Genomic DNA, 19,464 nt, shown 5'->3' on the forward strand with positions numbered 1-19,464 from the left:
AATGATAGACTGTTTCAAAGCCCCCTTTCATGGGGCTATGCTGTGCTCTGGGGACTCATGACACAGCTCCCCTAGAACAGTCAGGCTGTTGTAGGATCTGCTACAGTGACGATGATTCCAAGATCACTCAAGGATGCACCCCTCCTCCTCTTTTTTATTAGAAGCCCTGGCTCTTCTGGAAGGTTTGAAACAGAAGGCAGAGAGAGATAAGAGCCTTAGTTGCTGCTTCTTCTGGCTGACGGTGCCCCACTGTTGGCCCTGGCTGGGCCTTTCCAGGGGGTCCTGCAGGGCCTCGCCACTCTTTGAGCCCCTGAAATGCAGAGGTGGTGTTACACAACCACCCAGCTCCAAGTGGGCACAGAATGACAATAATACCCTATGCGCATATAGGTGGGGAGAAGAGCATTGCATCAGTCTTCCGCTGCCATGTCCACACCACAGACGTGCAACGTGCAACGTAGTGGCTTAGCTGGTGAATGGACGAGCTGACAATTTGAGCAGGACGCAGCTGGACTGTTCTGGTCTCCTCTACACTCCTTTATGCCTGCAGGGCAGCAGGGTAGCTCGGGGTCTGGGGTCTCCCTGGAGCCATGAGGGTTTTCCTGGATGCTGTGTCTCTCCTGATCCCTCAGATACCTTAGGTTTGTTCACAAGAAAGCTTGGCAGGTTTCTAAATTGCTGTCAGAAATCTCTCAGGCATCTTGAGGCCTGTGCTTGATACTGACCTGAAACTCTTTATGCTTCCTTCTATTGGTCAAATTCCTCAATCCAACATGATTCAGGAAGTGAGAAAAACAGGCTTCACTTTTGATGGGAGCAGCTGCAAAATCACATTGCAAAGCAGCATGGATAACGGGAAGGGGAAAAAACTGTGACTTTTCTATGTCCTGCCCCAGGCACTAATGATCACCTTACCTTCCTGGTCTTCTCAGGCAGAAGTAAGGCATTAGGTGGAGGCGGCTGGGCAAAGTGAGAACACATCAGCCCACCTTGTATACTGTGTAGGCAATCTCCCCACACTTCATGGAGGCCTTGATCAGAACAGAATACGGAACACCTCTCTGTCTACAGCTGTGAGCCACAGGCATTCATTTTAGGCAATGGGAATTCCAACACCAAAGAGGCACTGAAAAGGTGAAGCTGTTCACTGCAGGCTGTGCAGCGAGTACATGCAGCATCTGTTTTATGGGGGCAGAGGGAAAACTGTGCCACAAGGCTTAGGGACAACAAAGCACAGTAAATATGGGGGACTTTTGAAGGCCACTGTGTCTGGACAGCAGGGCAGGGGGGAGAGTGGTGCAAGCTATCATGGGGTCATCAGAGTCTCCAGGTTCTACCAGTCTCTGGAGCCCACACCAAGGAACTTTCCTTGAAGCCTAAGTACAAAGGAAACTTCTTGAAGGATTATAAACAAGAGGCTCACAGGCTCACACCTGTGTCTCCAAAGGGTCCCCCTGGCTCCCCGTGAAGACTAGAGTTGAGTCGTAGGCCGGAGGCAAACCCAGACCTTCCAGAAGCTATTGCTTTTCCAGACCTGTTCTGGTGCCTCTTCATGAGTCCCAGAGGCAAAGGAGAAGAGGTCTAGTTTCCCACGAACAAAAACAAAGGATGATCTTGCAGGAAACACAGGGAAAATCAAGCAGAAAACTCAACACAGGGTCTCACACTTGCACACATATACACACACACAGTGGGGGAGTGGGGCAGGGAAGAGGGAGGTTGCTAGACCTAAAAACACTAGAGAGTCTATGGTTTGTGTTCTGTAGATAGTTTAGCTGGATTGACTTTAAGTCATACAGTGGCCTCCTTTGCTCTGCTGTGTGCAAAGACAAGTGGCTGCTAAATGGTTATCAGAAAGAAAGGCCCACGTGTTATAGCCAACCTGTGAGCCCATGAATTCCTACGTCATTTCTGCTTATTCAAATTCAACAGGCAAAACGGTGTCATGAGTGCAGTGACAGCGCATTGGTGGGAACTTGAGGAGGAGCAGGGGCAGAACACCCTTCTTTCCGAGGGTCTGGCTCTGCAGCAAGGGGCCCAGGGGGATAATGCTGCATCCCTCTGCAGTAGGCACTGACAGCCCACCACCACCACCACGCAGGGACATACAGCAGCCCTCCTGGTACTGAGGGTGTCAGTGGGCACTGTGCAGTACATGGAGCAGACCTCACCCCCACAGCATGAATCTGCATGAATGATCGTAAGAGAGACTGTTCTGTCATTGCATTGCAGCTCCAGAAACTAAAACGATCACTTTCTTTCAAGACCAAGAGTTTACGCAGCAAAAGTGCTGACAACTTCTTCCAGCAAACCACCAGCGACATGAAGCTGCAAGCAGACGTGCTGGCCGAGGTCAGCCCCGGCTCCAGCCCACTCCCTGCTCCAGGAAGCCTGACGTCCACGCCCACCAGGGCCGGCCTGCACCCCAGCAGCGGCAAGGCCCATGCCTTTCAAGAGCACATCTTCAAGAAGCCCACTTTCTGTGACGTCTGCAACCACATGATCGTGGGTAAGCCCCTCCTCTGCCCCTGCTCCAGTACCAGCCCCCATGGACCGACTCTGAGCCTGAGAGATCCATGTGCAGGAGGACTGCTCAGGGCTGCTTTGGGGACAATATCTGTGAAAAGGGAAGGAAAGCAGGCCAGGGCAGAGGGAGAAGTTGGGTTGGGATATAGCTGTACCCAACACTTCAGCTCATCCCCTAGAGAGCCCCACAGCCCTTTCAAGTCATCTTGCATTGGGGCGGAAGTGTGGGTCTTTGTACACCTGTGTTGATCAGTCTGTCCCTGCATATAGGCACAAACGAGACTCAGAAAGTTCATTTCTTCCACAAGAATCCAACATCTGTCATCCCTGAACTATTTGTGATTTCCAGTACAACCAGGAAGACAGGGTTCTGAAGTTCCCCTCTCCTAACTGGGGCTCAGTTAAGGAATGGGATATTGAACATGGGAGTGGTGTCAGCCCCTCTTGGTCCTCATTTTCCAAAAACCATTGACTACTCAGAAAATTCCAGTGCTTACAATGGAGTCATCTTTTCTTTCACCCAGGCGACTTCAGACTAGCTGGGTTTGGCTGACCCAGACTCAGCTCCATTGCTGCATCTGCCCTCTAGGCCTTACCTCTTCCTCTTGCCCTGGACCTGGGTGCCAGCCATGCCATGTTCTTCTGGCGATGGCAAATGGAAGCATACAACGCGGAGGGCCTTGGGCTGGAGGTAGCACCTGCAACTTCTGCTGGCCTCCCACCAGCTGCAGTTAAGTGCGACGTGGCCAAGCCTACAGGCCAGGGTTAGAGAAGGGGAAGTCCCTCCACCTCTGGAAACAGACTGCAAGTGGCTGGCAAAGGGCAGGGACACAGGGAGCCATGAAGAGTAGGGTCAGCAACCCAGTCTACCATATTGGGTGGTCTCTGGATCCCTGATGTGTCTTGTCTGTTCGGTAGATTCTGTGAAGTCTTGGAGTCCCCACCCTTCTGCTTTGCTTCATCTGGAGGTTATACCTGGCTTCATGGGCAGGGGCGTGCCCATCACATTCCACGCTCAGGGGCAGAGGCAATGCCTGGTGTTTGTGAATGCCTCGCTTCTGAAGCTGATGTGACACTTCTAATTTCAACCCAAATTTCACCAGGCCTCTTCAAGGCAGTGCTCCCATAACCCTTTAATAGGTGATGATGAGTATCTATTTTGAATCTCACTGTGATGAGTGTGAAAAGACAAACAGAGCATGTGTTTTAATAAATGAGTAATGGAAATGATCTCACCTCTAAGGAATGTCATAGTCATCATCTTAAAGAGGATTCTAGGTGCACCTCAAGTACAGCAACACTGTTGAAAGACTGTTTTGAATATCAAAAAAAAAAAAGCCTGTACTAAAGAGGATCACACTCTGCTTCTACCAGAACTAAACTGACAGTGTAGATACCTTTTTAACTTAAAAAAGAAAAAATTGTCAACAAGTCACTGCTCTTTTCGAGGATAAAGACAAAGTAAATGACACAGAAAGCTCCTTCTAGGAAAGAGGGAAGGGGTTCAGAGAGAAAGGAGGAGAAAAAGCAGGAGCAAGGAGGTGGGGGAGCAGAAGAGGAGACGCATGCAGTAGGCACTGATGAAGCTCACCCTGCTGACTCAGTCACAGGACTTTCTAGTTCTCTGATAATGGAACATGACTGACTGCTCCTCTTTCTCTTCCTTTCCCCCGAAAACCTCACCTCCTGGCTCCATGGATATCAGCTGAAGGTCAGTTTCCTTCAAGCCCAGACTATCTGCATATTCTAGGTCACAGGGAAAGGCTACCTGCTGTTAGCCCTTAGAATGACAGTTCAGTATTAAAGCCCCTCCCCCTTTTCCCTTTCAACTGAGAAGCAAGGGTTATGTAATCATGGCCAAGAAAAAAATCAAATCTCATTTGTGTGCTATCCAGCTGATGAATACAGCTTTAAAAATAAAATCAATCTGGGACCAGCATCTTTGTACAGTGAGTTAAGCCACTGCCTGTGATGTCGGCATTCCATATAAGCACCAGTTCCCGTCCTGGCTGCTCTGCTTCCAATCCAGCTCCCTGCTAATGCACCTGAAAAAGCAGCAGAAGGTGGCCCATGTGCTAAGGCCCCTCATGCCACCCACATGGGCGACCCAGAAGGAGTTCCTGGCTCCTGGCTTTGGCCTGGCCCAGCCCCAGCCATTGTGGCAATTTAAGGAATGAGCAAGTAAATAGAAGAAGATTCCCCCTCCCTCTCTCTCTCTCTCTCTCCCTTTCAAACAAATAAATAAATCTTAAAAATAAAGTCAATCTGACATGCTATCTAGGATGTCACGTTGGAGCAGATTCTCATTTGGTTTCCCAAGGCCTCATATTGTGCCTTGCTGATGCCTATACCACTCAGCTGGAGAGGTCACCATAAGATCAGTGACCAATGAAAACTAACCAAATGCCACCCTCATTCACCACCTACCCAGCTTTGATTTCCTTAGCTCCCCATTGCCAACTGTCCTCTTTGGACTTGACAACCAAACCACCACCACCCCCTTCCCACTGACCTGTCTTCCCGGTTCCTCAAGTGAAACAGGCACTGAAGCTCACCCCACAACTAACCTGAACCTACAGGGCCTTGCTCCTCTTTGCAATCACCTCTTTGGGCTACTTCTTCCCAAAAGATCTGGCCACCTATGCAAGCCAAAGATCATCAACCCAGGTTTCCATGGAGATGTGAGAGAAGTAGGCAGTCAAGTGTACTTGGAGCTCCAGTGTTGAAGGCCCTACCTTAGGGGCAGCAGGACCCATGCCTGAGCCTTGGGTGAAATCTGAACCACCTCTCCTACTGTGTGGATGAGTGCATGTCCTTCATCAAGAAGAGTCACTTCCCTTACCTTCCTTAAGCTTGGACAACGATAAGGGTGGGAGGGCTCATCTTCTCTGTGCTTTGCCCAAACGTACTCCATCTATGGCATTCTATCTTCACACTGAATTGTCTGCAGTGACTCATTTCAAGAAAGCACTGGGTCTGTGTGTGAATCTGCTTCTCATTGAAATTTCTGACTTCGACAAGTCAGCATATGCTATCCATGTAACTAACTCAGTATCTGGGTCTACTCTATGAACTAAGGAGATCTTTCCATTCTTCTGTCTGTGGCCAGCTGCCTTGTCTCCCAAACCATTTTTACGTTAACCAAGTGTTTTTAGTTGAAGACCACTTAGCAGGCACAGCATATTCTGTAAACAGATATTTAGCAAAACGGCCAGGTTTCATCACTGAAAATGTCAAGTTTTCTTATAAATTGCTGCGCAAAGAATCAATCTCTTTCATCACTGCCCAAATGGCAACCACCGCGGAAAATCATAATGGCACTGTCTTACTAAGAATCACCAGATGCAGGGCCTGAGACGGGTATCTTGTAGAAGTGGCTGACTGTGGGATGCCCTCAGGAGAAGGAGGGTCCTAGAGGCAAGGGTGAGCAGGGAAGGTGCTGAGAAAAGATGCGGGCTCAGCTGGGGTCACTTCAGACTGATCCACGGAGTAAGCCTGCACTGGACAGGGGCCTAGCAGTGTACCTTTCTGTCACCAAGCAGTGGCCATAGCTACCCCCAGGCAGTGCAGGTGTGGCACTGCAGGCAAAGAGCATCTCATTTGGCCAAAGACAACTCTCTGGAAAAAATAAAGAGGCAGGTATGAGCCATCAGTTGCTCAGAGTCACAGCACCAACATGGAAATAAGATGTGGACAAGGCACCGACTGCATCCAGTAGCTCTGTGAACGTACTTCAGCTCTACACGGTGCAGTATAAAAACGCACTCTACTAGGAGTGAATTTAAAATGCAGATGGACCTTGGAATGGCTGTACCTATAACATCATCACCCTTATAATGCACACAGTGAGGAAATCCTACATTATGCGGAGGCCAGGACCCTTGGTGTGGTGCTCTTCTTTGACCGTTAGTTTACTTGTTTCCTGGCCTATTCCGCTCCCATCCTATTGCTCAAAAAAGCCATAAGCCAGCAGCCAAAACTTGAATTGTGTGTGTGCATAAAGACAAAACAAAAAAGAAAAAGCCATGTTTGATCACTAATGTAGTTGTCTCTTGGTGAGAAAGGCCAATCAAAGGAAATATTAAACAGCAACCGTCATCTGTGTATTCTCAGAACAGAAAACGGAACCCCTGAGGTTCTGTCAATCGTCGAGTGGACAATTGTTATCGGAGCTGTACAGCTTGTAAGTAAGAAAATACAGATATTCTCTGAATCCGCTCTTTTTTTTTTTATTTTAAATAGTTACTTTCCTTTGGGTCCTGGCATGTTTCCATGTTAACGTGCAGTACCCAGAACTCAGTGATTTAGCCAATGGAATTGTTACTCTCTGGGGCCCAGAACTTATCTACTACTTTTTTACTAGAAGACAAAAATGTAATATAATGCCCAGTCCAACAGGGCAAGTTTCTTTCTACTGTTTGTTCATTTAGCACTGTGAGGAAGTCATGGTGATTCCTGGCCCAGAATTTCAAGTGAAAGTAAGGAAAATTGGAATAGTCATGGTAAGGTGATGGTGACAAGGAATGTTTGCAGGAAGTAGTGGTGTTTGGCCTGGAAAAGACACTGGAATGCAAGACCAATGTCTTTATTCAATGGATGAAAGAGATCGCATGTGGAAGAGTTTCAGCTCTCTAAGGGTCTCCAGTACACATGGATGGATGAATGAGGCCATGAGGCAGAGTTCGGCATTTACAGGAAGAGCGTCCTAAGGTAATTCCCAAAGTAGGAGCCATGCGTTTGAGGAGGGGAGAGAATGCCTGTTGGAAAAGGCTGGATACTACAGTCTGCTTGGATGCTCACAGCACATGGAGTCCTGAATCCTAGAAATGACTCAGGCGTCCTCAGCAGAGAACAGGGTCAGTGGGCAGCACAAAGGAACCATAGCAAGGACTTCTCTCTCCTCACACCTACTTTTCCCTAATTCTCCTGTGGCTGCTGTTTAAGGCTATTTGACTTGTATCCCTCTTTTTTTTTTTTTTTTTTTTAATCTTGACAGGCAGAGTTAGACAGTGAGAGAGAGACAGAGAGAAAGCTCTTCCTTCCATTGGTTCACCCCTCAAATGGCTGCTATGGCCAGCGCTGCGCCAAACTGAAGCCAGGAGCCAGATACTTCTCCTAGTCTCCCATGCGGGTGCAGGGCCCAAGCACTTGGGCCACCCTCCACTGCCTTCCCGGGTCACAGCAGAGAGCTGGACTGGAAGAGGAGCAACCAGGACTAGAACCTGGCACCCATATGAGATGCCAGCGCTGCAAGGCAGAGGATTAACCTAATGTACTACGGCGCCAGCCCTGACTTTTATCTCTTTAATGCACACAAATCAGACACACTTTCCAGTGCTTGCAACGGTAAATTCATTAAAGGGCTATTAAGAATTCAATAGCAGGTCCAATGTTCTTAACAGACATTATCAAATGTAAATGACATGCATGAATGCATCTGGCTTGTACCCTGCACCTTTCAATGAAATGAGCACAAAATACTTTCAAACCAGCATCTGCTACTACTTTTTCTGGATTTAATACATGCTGCCAAGTACTGTGTATTTTAAGAAATATCTCATTAAAAATTATTTAAATGATAAAGTAAACCGCATTTCTCCCGGTGAAGACTGAGCAGAAATAAATGACAGTAATTACAGTATCTCCCACAGGAATGGAAACAACACCTGTTCTAGGGGATAGTACTGTGGTCTGAGGCACTACAGCAGACCTGCATGTCAGTCTTAAAAACATAAAACTTTTGGATCTGCTACCAAAGGAGAAGGCAGAATAACAGCAAGTGGAGAGACCACTCGTGCTGCCCTGTGTCTCACCACTCTCCCACAAATATTCTGTTCTCCATAGAAAGTTCCAGTATGATTTTCCAGACCCACTTGCAGAACTCCAGCATTTTTCTGTTCCTTCTGGAACACCTTGGGTGTCTCCCTTCTTTAGTCTGTGAAAATGTTTCCTCCCATCCTGTGTTGATCACTCGCTTTCTGTGAATTTTCATGCCATTTGTCAAACAACCTAGACTTCAGTGAGTTCCCTGAGAACATGAGCAGCCCTCATTTATGGGCCTGTTCCCACAGCAGCTCTGCAACACACACACCTGCAGCACAGTGAGCATCTAACAAACAGCTAGCGAACGGGGCAGAAAACAGTCTGCCCTTAAATATCAACGGAAATGGGGAAGCAGTTTTTTGGAAAGCATAGAAGAGGATCGTGGAAAATCCCCAGTTCCTCTGAAAGCTCCCCTCGGGCCCATCACAGCTCCAGCCTGCCCCAGTGGAAGCTGGACACCGAGGCCCTCCTCCCACGGGCACCCCTCTCTTCATCTCTTCTTTGTGTTACATGTTTTAATGCAGCACTACTCAGTGCATCTCTTCATTGTGAATTGCATCCAAAATCCAAATGAAATGTCACCCTATCCTGCTTGAAGCTTTCACCATGAACTCGACCATTTTATTTTTTAAATATTTTCTTGATATGCCTTTATCTTCATGTACTGTTCATCATTTTTATTGTAGAAAATGCTTCTTTTAAAAACAAACATAAGTAGATTTTAGATTTCTATTGTCAGCTTCAGTTTTTGTTCTTAAACCAAAGGAGACTGCGGATCTTCCTTCATTGTTGCGAGTGAAACAGTTGGTTTTCCTTTGCTCTTATTACTGTAGTGAATTTCTACTTTCTGGTCCCTTTCATTTGGGTGTCAGTGTGTGTGTGTGTGTGTGTGTGTGTGTATCGACCACATGTGACTTGAAAGACATATATGTTCTGCTAATGATCATACCTGAAGTTTCATTTTTAAGATTTTATTTTCTATTTACTTGCAAGACAAAGTTAGAAGCGGGGAGAGACAGAGAGTGAGAGAGAGATCTTCCAACCACTGGTTCACTCCTGGCTACAACAGCTAGGGCTGGGCTAGGCTGAAGCCAAGGAGCCAGGAACTTCCTCCAGGTCTCCCACATGGGTGCAGGGGCCCAAGCCCTTGGGCCATCCTCCGCTGCTTTTCCAGGCACATTAGCAGGGAGCAGGATGAGAAGTGGAGCAGCCAGGACTCAAACCCATATGTATGGCATGAGGGCATTGTAGGAAGCAGCTTAACCTGCTATGCTACAATGCCAGCCCCAACCCCAAGGTTTTCCAATTAGTCTACATTTCTCAAGTTATTTAAAAGAAAAAACTAAATGCAGTATTTCGAATCCTAAACTTAATAAACTTTTAACCCCACCTCTCATCTCTCCAGCAATTTTCACTCCTTGTTTTCACAGATTAAATGTGGCAATGTTTTCAATCCAAACTCCTATTTTTATTTTAATGTTTCACAATCCATCCCTTAGATTGAGACTAAATCTTAAACTAAACAAACGCATGCTTTGTAGCAAGATTTATACATCTACATAGGCATTACTGAGTTAACTGGTTTCAGAATTCACTGCTCGTCTTATTGCTACAAAAGCTCCCTGCTCTTCAGCTCTTGTTTTTGTTTTTGTTTCTCAGTTTTTCGGAACATACTTCCAGTAATGTTTTTCCAGAAGAGCTCTTGGGTACTAAATCCATCAGGGAGTCAACCACCACGGCTCACGCTTGCTTGCCTAGTGAATCTCTCGCAGATGGGGCAGACTGGTGAGACCGGGGGGTTTTCCTGGATGCCCCTCCAGCTCTGGTCTTTGCCACAGTTTCCCCACCCACTTTGCTTTGCCCAAAGCTCAATGCACCTGCTCTCCTCTCCTATTAGTCTATAGAATCCGCAGATTTGGGAACTGCTGGTTATATTAATAATCGAATCATCTGCAGTGTCTGTCCTGTCCATTTCCTCTAGGAAGGACTTTGATTGTGAAATTTTCTGTTCTTCCCCATACATTCCTTAAAGAATTTTAAGAATTTGTTCTTTAGGTACCTATATCATAGTATGTGTTTCCCTGTAATTTTATTGTCAACCAGAAGCAGATGCTGTCTATAATAATATTCTGTTTAATATAGCATAGCCCTTGAATGGATGTCTTTCTTTATGGCATTGTCAAAAGCAGTAACAGAGATAAGCTCTATGACACAGCCACATGGACTAGTGAAATGACAGCTGTGACAGCATCAACGTCAGAGCAGAAGCCATGGTGTGCCATGTTCTCTGCAGGGACCTGCCATCCACCTTGTACGGTCACCTAAAATGGACTTGATAGAGAAGTGGATGGATAAATGAGTGACCAGCTAATAGGAAATATAAGAATTATGGCTTTGATTATTTTATTATGCACAAAGCAACGAATTCAGAGTCAAGAAGGTAGAACTGCAGATAAACCTCAAGAAGCATTTTCCCATCAAATATTGACTAAGCAGATCTGTGTGCCTGGCCCCGCACTGATATCTGGGACACAAAGTCCAAACCCCTTTGCAAATTCAACTGAGGAGACTGAGAGCAATAGGTATAGAAGCCATCTAGAAACTGGAAAGACAGAAGGAGCCTCTGCCATTTCAAGCTGCAGACCTGCTGCCCCCCCCACCATGACTAACTCTGTGGCCTTCCAATGCCACCCCCTCCAGCCCTGTGCAGGTGATCAGACCAGGCTGTCCTGAAGCCCAATCCCTGAGGGGAGGATCTGAACCCCATGTGGATATCAGTTTGGAGAGATCAGAATAGTGCAGGCATTTGGGGAGTGAATCAGTAGATAAGAGATACACCTCTCCCTCTCTCTCTCTATCTCTTCCACACCATCTCCATTTGTGTGTGTGTCTTCCTTTCAAATAACTAAGCTAAATTAAAAATACCTTTAAAAAGAAAGTCAAAGGAACCATTAGAATCTAGTTCATGTCAATGATGCTGGTCATACTTCCATATATTTTCCATTGAATACGTATTTTATGGTCTTCAAAAGTTGGTGGAAATTGTGTATTATGAAATAACTGCACAAATTTTCAAATAAATTTTTACACCAAAATGAATTTCTCTTAATTCCAATTTCCATTACCTTTTGAAGTACCCTCATGTCTGCTGACACTGGAAGATATGAGAGATACATCTGCTCTGCATGCTATCCTTAAATAGCTCATGACTATTAAGAACGAGAAGGGATCAACTGGTAAGGAGAGAGTCTTGGTGTGCACACAGCTCTCCAGAAAACAAAAATCTTCCGAGTTACCAGATAGTGCTGTCTTTCCAGAGTAAGCAAAAAATGGGGACTTCCTTTCTCTAAACTGTTTAGTTTACTATCACTGACCGAAGTCATAAATGGTCAAACTGAGAGAGAAAATCATTCTTTCCAAAAGTCAAAGAAAAGCAACTCTGTCTCTTAAATTCTAGATCATCGTGTGTGCAGGTTCTTTGGAGAATTCTTGAACCATCTTTCGGGAGGGTCGTGTGTCCACAGGTTTGTATTTTAGGAGTGTTTAAGATAAGACCTTAGCAGAAAGAAGTAACACACAGGCAAGTGTTTTCAGAGCATGAAGAACAGACCAGGGAGGGCAGTGTCTGACCATTGAAGAAAGTGTCTTGCTAAGTTTTTAGTCATTTTCTATAGGTCACCAACAAGACACTGTTTAGTGGTACAGTGGCGTACCTATTCTGAATCCACACTGCCATATTCTGAGGCCCCCTGTGCTTTATGTATTTTCTCCTTTTTATGTCCAGGAAGACATGGAAAAGGCTCCTAGGACAGAAGGAAAGCAAGAAAAACGTTTCAAGGTGCAGTCTGGGTGGAGAAAAGGCGGGAGTGGGGCAGAAAGTAGACACAGCTGTGAATCCTGGATACACTCTGAGAATTTTCTGAACTTGCAGCTGCAAAGCCTGGTCCTGCCTGTATTGTTGCCGATTCCTGCCTTCTTGCCTGAGGTCAAGCCCATGCCATGACGGACAAATACTGAGAGGCTGCTGGCTTTTTGAGCCATGGCAAAGCCCATGTCTGGAGGCTGGGGATCAGTTAGAAGAGGCCATCCCCAGCCATGCACGCAGGCAGAGGTCTGCTGGGAAATCCGTGTGTCCTTTACACATTCAGCAGGAAGCAAGGCAGTGGTCCACTGACTTGTTTCAGAACAGTGCCCTTGGTTGTGTGGCCACCGGGGATACTGTGTTATGAAGCAAAACTGGGCCAGTAGAGTAGAATGGGAGGGTCCTTTGTGTGAATCTGGGGCTCTGAACACCAGGGGTGTGTGTGCGTGTGTTGTGATCAAGCTGAAACCAGACACCCAGGTGGTACTGGACAGCTGTGGTCCCTGTGGGGGCCACCTCTACCTCAGGTGGGTCCTTGGCTTCAGCAAGAAATAAAAATTAATTGCAGGTCGTAAAGTGAAAGCTGGGTAGTTTTAATAAAGATTGTGGCAAAGAGCCGACTGCTCCCTAGACAGGACAGCCCCGTGTGTGGCTGGGGTTCTGCATTTATGGTGTCCAGGAAGTGTATGTCATTATCTGGGCAGAATATTCACCACGTTTCTGAGAAAAGGGCAGCAATTTCCAGGAATTAAGGATCTACCTCTTTTGCATCCATGTATGGTCATTTCTGTAGGTTGCCATGGCAACTGTAAACTGTCATGGTGCCAGGGGAAGTGACTTCTACTATGCTAACACATTCCAGTGAGGGTATAATGTGGCTGGAGGTCAGGAAACAGTTAGTCTGGATGCCATGTTGGATCTTACTGGTTTGTACCAGTCTCTGGTCTACCTTCTGCTACCGAGCAGTCTTTGTAAGACCCTGGTTTCACTGTTTGGTTTCTGGCAGGTGGGGGCTAGGGCTTGACACATACAGTCACACAGGTATAATGGATGGATGATGGAGGATGAGAAATGCCTGGCTTAATCCTGTTAAAGTCTTCTATTCTATAGCTTATCAAACTCTGCCTGATTGCCCACTAGGGAAACATAGAGATCATTCCCCCACCTGCTAGGCCTACCTGGAAAGAAACTGCAGACAACCAGAGCTCCCCCACACTCCAGCTGCAGCAACACAACAATCAACAGCAGACAAGGGCACATCTCGAAACACGTGCATGCACACACACACACACACACACACTCGCCTCCACTCAGGGAAAGGTGTTTCAGGTGACAGAGCGAGAACGTGGTTGAAAGAGTTCACAGCTACATCAGCCTGTCCCTGATCCCTTGCAACCTTAGGTCCAGGCCCCGTCTTCACCCCAGTGATAACACCCTAAAGATCACAAGCAATTAAAACTGAGAAAGACCAATCTTCCTGACCCAGAAGTGGCCCTGTCACTTTGCCTGAGGCTAGCCTGATATCCCTGTTTGCAAAGGGCACCTTCTCTGAGTAGCCATTTTGTTGTTGTTGAGAGACCTCTCTGACAGCTCGGTTGCTGGTAACTTTGGAGACACCTGGCTGCTTTACCATCTCCCTGCTTCGCCTGCACAGTGGGAACACAGGCTGCTGCTGCCGCCCTGCCCTCTTTCCCCAGATTCAGTCTCTCACTTCAGGGGCCAGAAGTTGGCTGCCCATGTGTCTTGTTGATGCTGAAATGTTTAAATACCTCCACAGTGGGACAAACAGCTCCTTCCTCCATAACACCTTCCATGTCACCGATGTCCTCTCCTGGGAGGCAGATGGTGCTTCCTCCTCTCCCCTGCTCACTTTTGTCCAAAAGCCCCCCCGTGACCACACTGTGCCAGGTCTGCTTCTGTGGCTTCTCTACCACCAGTCCCTGCCTCTTCCCCACCACTCCCACCCTGGTCCAGGCATCAGTCCCTCTCATTTCCTAAATGCTTTCTTTCCAGCTCTGTCTCCTCGCCTGCTTTACAGAATGCTTCCAGATCTCTTCTAGTAGCACACTAACACCACATCCCTGCCTTTCTCAAGAATGCTCGCTCACTCTACCGCATTGCTTAAGGAGTTACACCGAAGCTCCCTAGCTTGGCTTGCTTCTGCTAAAATATAACGAACAAAGGGCCGGCGCCGAGGCTCACTAGGCTAATCCTCCGCCTAGCGGCGCCGGCACACCGGGTTCTAGTCCCGGTTGGGGTGCCGGATTCTGTCCCGGTTGCCCCTCTTCCAGGCCAGCTCTCTGCTGTGGCCCGGGAGCGCAGTGGAGGATGGCCCAGGTGCTTGGGCCCTGCACCCCAATGGAGACCAGGAGAAGCACCTGGCTCCTGGCTCCTGGCTCCTGCCATCGGATCAGCGCGGTGCGCCGGCCGCAGCGCGCCGGCCGCGGCGGCCATTGGAGGGTGAACCAACGGCAAAGGAAGACTTTTCTCTCTGTCTCTCTCTCTCACTGTCCACTCTGCCTGTCAAAAAAAAAAAATATATATATATATATATATATATATATATAACGAACAAAGGGATTTGTCCCACCAGACTTACATCAGGAAGTGACACGTTATTCCCTGCCTTGACAGTCACCATCAGTGCTGCAGGCGGACATGGCTACATGAATCATCAGAATCCAGCTCACCAACCAGACCTGCAGGGGAGGGCCAGCAGGGACAGGATGGCGCAGAGCAGTTGGAGGGCAGGTGGACTGAGTGACCTTGGGACACCTGATTTACTCTCCCTCAGTGCTGGTGGCTTTGAGATGATATTATAAATCATAATATCTACTTCATAGACTTCTCTGACAACCAAATAAAATGGAACGTGTGAAAGTACCGGGTAGGTTATAAAACTCAAAACCTGTTCACCATTACTCAAGCTATCTTTATGTGCAAAAAGCAGGTTGATTAAAATCATCTGTCCAATTCCAAGGAAAGCATTTTGGAGAAGGCAGGAAGGGACTGGTCACCTCAGTGCTTTGGAGACCTGGAGATAAATTCAAATTTTCCAGCCTTGACCTAGAAGAACAATTCTGAAGGAAACAAATGAGATGGCCAACAGTGCAGACTTGAGAAAAGAGCAGAAGACCCGGTCACAGAGATCCTGAACATGGGAGTCAAGAGGGTCATGTCCAGATGTTTCCCAGATGGTCATGAGAAAGTGATCATTCGGGAGGACACCTCCTCCCCGAGCCATAAGCCAAACACATGCAGCAGAAGCAAAGCGTGCCAGCCCTGGTGTTACGATGTGAACCGGTGACCCAGAGGGCAAAGGCGCAGACTCCGAACACCAGGCCCGGAGCCAACCCAACCCCCGAAGCTATTTTTAAGGCCAAGTGCGGGTGAGGGGTGGGGGAAATAGAGAGAGTTTTTCCACTTGCAGTCAGGAACCGAAATAGGAAAGATCAACAGAGGCATTTATAAACAATGAATGCCATTAATTTTTTTAAGCCAAGACGAGGTTGGAAAAGACATAGTATAGCAAGGAGTGGGGAACGTAAGCAGGGGAATGTGGCCTGGGGTCCCCATATTTTTTTACTGGGCCCTTTCTGCTTGTTTGATAGCATTTCAAAGTCCCTGGTCAATTCCCATATTATTCGGCTTCCTGGAAGACTTGGAAATCAACTTATCAATTAAACACAGGGTAAGGGAGGGATGGGATAGGTTATTTTTAATCAAGGTCCCATGAGTATAGTTCAACTGTGATGGAAAAATATGTTCCCTTCCTTCCCCCAAGTATTGAGAGATAGCTAAGGGTTAGGGTCAGTTTAAGCTATAATGCCCTAACTCCAAAGCGTACACTCTTTCTAGTTCGCCACACTGTGGGGACTGGGAAGTGTAATCTAGAGTACGTTGGAGATGGAGAGAAAGAGAAGATCGGTGGTAGGCCCCAGTCTGAGTTGTGTCACTTAACTTCCCAGCATGGTGTGATAAGAAGCCCTGTAGACCAGGAGGCTAAAGGCTAGGATTTTCACACCAGCTCTACTGTGAAGGAGCCCTGCAGTATCTGTCAATCACATTGTTCTCTTAGCTGTGGTTTCTTTATCTGTAGAACTGGAATGCTGGCTGGACATGGTGGGGGTGAGGGGAATGGGCTTCCATACTAACTGACCAGAAGTGAACTACAAAGAAACTTCTATAGCACCACATACCTGAATGAGAAAGTTATTGTAGTTGATTAGTGGTGTCTGCCATGCACCCAAAATTAAGGACTCCATCACATTTACCATGTATTTTCTGTTCCTAGGCTATTGCTCTGTAAGGAAAAATGTGCCTACAAATCACCTAGAAGGTCCTATTAAAATATCCTGATTTAGAGGATCTGGTCTGGGGCCCAGGCTTCTGTATTCCTAAGAGTGATGCTAGTGATTCTGGCCCAAGGATCGCACTCTGAGTTGCAAGGCTTGAAGATACCTTCATGGCTAAATTCTGTGACATCAAAGTGCAGCAAGTCACTAAGTGCAAGGCCTTAGTAGAGAGAAGACCTACTAGAGAGAAGATGAAATGCACTAGTTGAGAAAAGAGCTAAAGTAGATTTTCAATACATTTCCTAACTTCATTTCTTGCATATGCATCTCATTCTTTCCCCACCCACAGGTGCTTAATAAATATAGGGTACTCTGTCAGAGAACTGGAAATACCCATGTAAATACCCATCAAGGCAGACGCAGGGTACTGGGGAAACCCAAGCACAGAGGATGAAGTTCTCAAGGAGGAAGAGGTCAGTAAAAACCCAGTGAGAAAGACAGCGTTTGGGTTGGGCCCAGCAGGGACCCTGAAAGAAGTTAACTGCCTCACCACCACCAAACTCATCCACAGTTCTTAGCAGCAGCTTCTGTGGAGCAGAAACAGCCAAAATATGAAGTCTTTTCTTTAAAATCTCAGGAGCTGATGTGCAGTCTACAGAACTGCCCACTTGCTCACTCCCTTTCTCGTTCTTTTGACAGACTTGGCTTCATGGCCAAAAGGCAAGTCAAGTAGTTCCATTGCTTGGCTTTGGTCAGAAATGGTATTTTTTAAGAAAGTTGTGGACCAGTTCATTCTTTGATTCCTGGTTTCAAATACAACCAGAAAATACAGCTGGAACATTTCAGTCGAATCTGGTTGATTGGGGGAAGCAATATATAAGAAAAGGACACCATGCAGAGATGCAGGGTTCAGGACACATTAGGGTTCCACCTCTGTCACTTACCAGCTAGGTAATCTACAGGGAACTGTTGAACATCTCCTGTCCTCAACCTTCCACCTGCTAAGTGGGGAATAACATCTAATTCAACGAATTCCTGTGCCGCAGAAAGCACATGGAAAGCTCCCAGTTCTGGGCGGTGCACAGTCCCCATGTCCAGAGACCCTGACTGATGGCCTCTCGGCTTTCCGCCTTTCAGAAGTCAAGATGAGCAGCCCATCTGCACACAAGAAAGAAAGAGGGACTCTAACGAGGACCCTGAGTTCCCATCTCAGCTCTGCACCATCTCCCCTGTGCCTGTAGACCAAGCACGTCCCTCTCCAAGCCTCAGTTTCCTCAGCTTCAAATGAAGACAGAAAACGTTTGCTGCCCTTCATCAGTGGTTTTCAACTGTGGGCAGTTCTGCCTCACACAGAAGGTTTCAAGATTCAGAAAATAAAAACAGAGGACATCCACGTGGAATTTCAGATTAAAAAAAAAAATCAAAGAATCTGGGTCTAGACACTGGCAGTATTGGGACCACACTTGTACCATGCAACATTTGGTGTCTACTTATGCAAAAAAAGTTCATTATCTGAAATGCACATTTAAGTAGACTTCCTGTATTTTTTTCTGGCCACCCTATCCTCCCAATAGGCATTTGACAAGGTCTGGGGCTGTTTTGGGTGGAAGAGGGAGGGATGTGGCCAGATGTGCCTAGGACAGCCCCTTCTCCTCCACTCCCCACCACAAACACACAGCAGAAAATTTTTAGACCCTGCAGGTGAACAGTGCAGAGGCTGAGACTCTGCCCAGAAAATTTGAATTTGAAGAGATTTGAAAGCAATAAAGCATTGAAAGACAGCCACTAAATTTTGAAAGGATAATAAGGGAGATGGCTCTCAGCTCTGCCAATGGGAAGGCAACTGAGCTGGGACAGACTGCAGTGTTTTACAGGACACGCGCCCAGCACCCAGGGCAAGGCCCTGCCTTCAGGGTGTTGTCCAGAAGGGAAAAGTCCAGCCTGCTGCCCCCAGCTACCCTGGGCAGGGACAGCAGGTGAGCCTGCTGCATTAGGCCAGAACTCAACATCCAGGACAAAGCCCGCCTCTGCTTGGTGAGTGGAGGTCAGCGGGAGTGGCTGCCCCTTTGTTCCCTAAGCTTGGGACTCCCACCCGCCCTGCCCACCACAATCCCTGACAATAGGCACTCCAGAAACAAAACTGCCAGAGAGCGTCCTCTCCTTTCAACACGACTTCCCTTCTACAATTTTCAAAAATAAGAACACGCTCTTTCAAAATAAGTAACGTTTTATTTGTTATTAAAGAGAAAATATGCTGATTATAGAAAATGAGAAAATACAAATAAACAAAAACAAGAACTAATAAGCATTTATAATCTCACCACCCACACAGAACTATTATTAACACCCTAGCATATGCCCTGCCAGGTTTCACATCAGCAATGTGTTTATTTTAAGAGAGAGCTGTCTAAACACGTTGATTTTTACCCTCATGTTGACACTTTATATTGTGACGTTCAGATTTCTATCGATCATTACTAACTAGAAAATTATCTCAGGGGCCAAAACAGGTGCGTTGCTTGTGTATGTACCAAACTCTCATGAACACATACTTGATTTGGTGATATTTTGTTGATTTCCAATTTTTTATTATCATTTGCAAAGCTACAGTATTTTCTAGTTAAATATTGCAAAGTAATTGTTTTCTCAAGATCCAGTTCTGGGATTGAAAGCTGTGCCCCAGAGAGCCGCACCTGACGCGTGCTCCGGCGTCAGCCTGACCAGGCGGCCACAGCGCCCCGCCCCGCAGCAGCAGGCTGCCCCACGGCCCACCAACGATGCTCTCCCTAGGAGCTGTTTCATCTTTGTACATTTGATGGGGAAAAAACGGTTTACCATTCTAATTTCCAGTCCTTTGATTACTAAATCTGTGATTTATTAAGTGTTTAACTTTCAGGCCCATTTCTTTTTATTTAAAGCATCTATTTATATCCTTGAACAATACTGCATAAGCTTGGG

General features: G+C 46.9%; 1 protein-coding gene and 1 long non-coding RNA gene across 6 annotated transcripts in view; one reads left to right on the forward strand and one right to left on the reverse strand.

Annotated features, from left to right (window-relative positions):
- The window catches only part of STAC (SH3 and cysteine rich domain), a 147,026-nt gene that overhangs the window by 64,682 nt on the left and 62,880 nt on the right, over nucleotides 1–19,464 (forward strand). The window contains exon 2 of one of the 3 annotated variants that reach the window (XM_002716238.6): nucleotides 2,233–2,509. The exons of 1 other annotated variant lie outside the window; for it this stretch is intronic. In XM_002716238.6, coding sequence (XP_002716284.3) covers nucleotides 2,233–2,509 — 277 coding nt within the window. The remainder of the gene's footprint in view (nucleotides 1–2,232; nucleotides 2,510–19,464) is intronic. One more of the 3 variants, XM_051858945.3, reaches the window with a different exon arrangement.
- Nucleotides 1–19,464, reverse strand: part of LOC103350379 (uncharacterized) — a 231,001-nt gene that overhangs the window by 18,752 nt on the left and 192,785 nt on the right. The gene's annotated exons all lie outside the window — the stretch shown is intronic.

This window comes from Oryctolagus cuniculus, chromosome 4 (genome assembly GCF_051225735.1).
Source record: "Oryctolagus cuniculus isolate XC-2025 breed Fujian yellow rabbit chromosome 4, ASM5122573v1, whole genome shotgun sequence".
NCBI classification, from domain to species: domain Eukaryota; kingdom Metazoa; phylum Chordata; class Mammalia; order Lagomorpha; family Leporidae; genus Oryctolagus; species Oryctolagus cuniculus.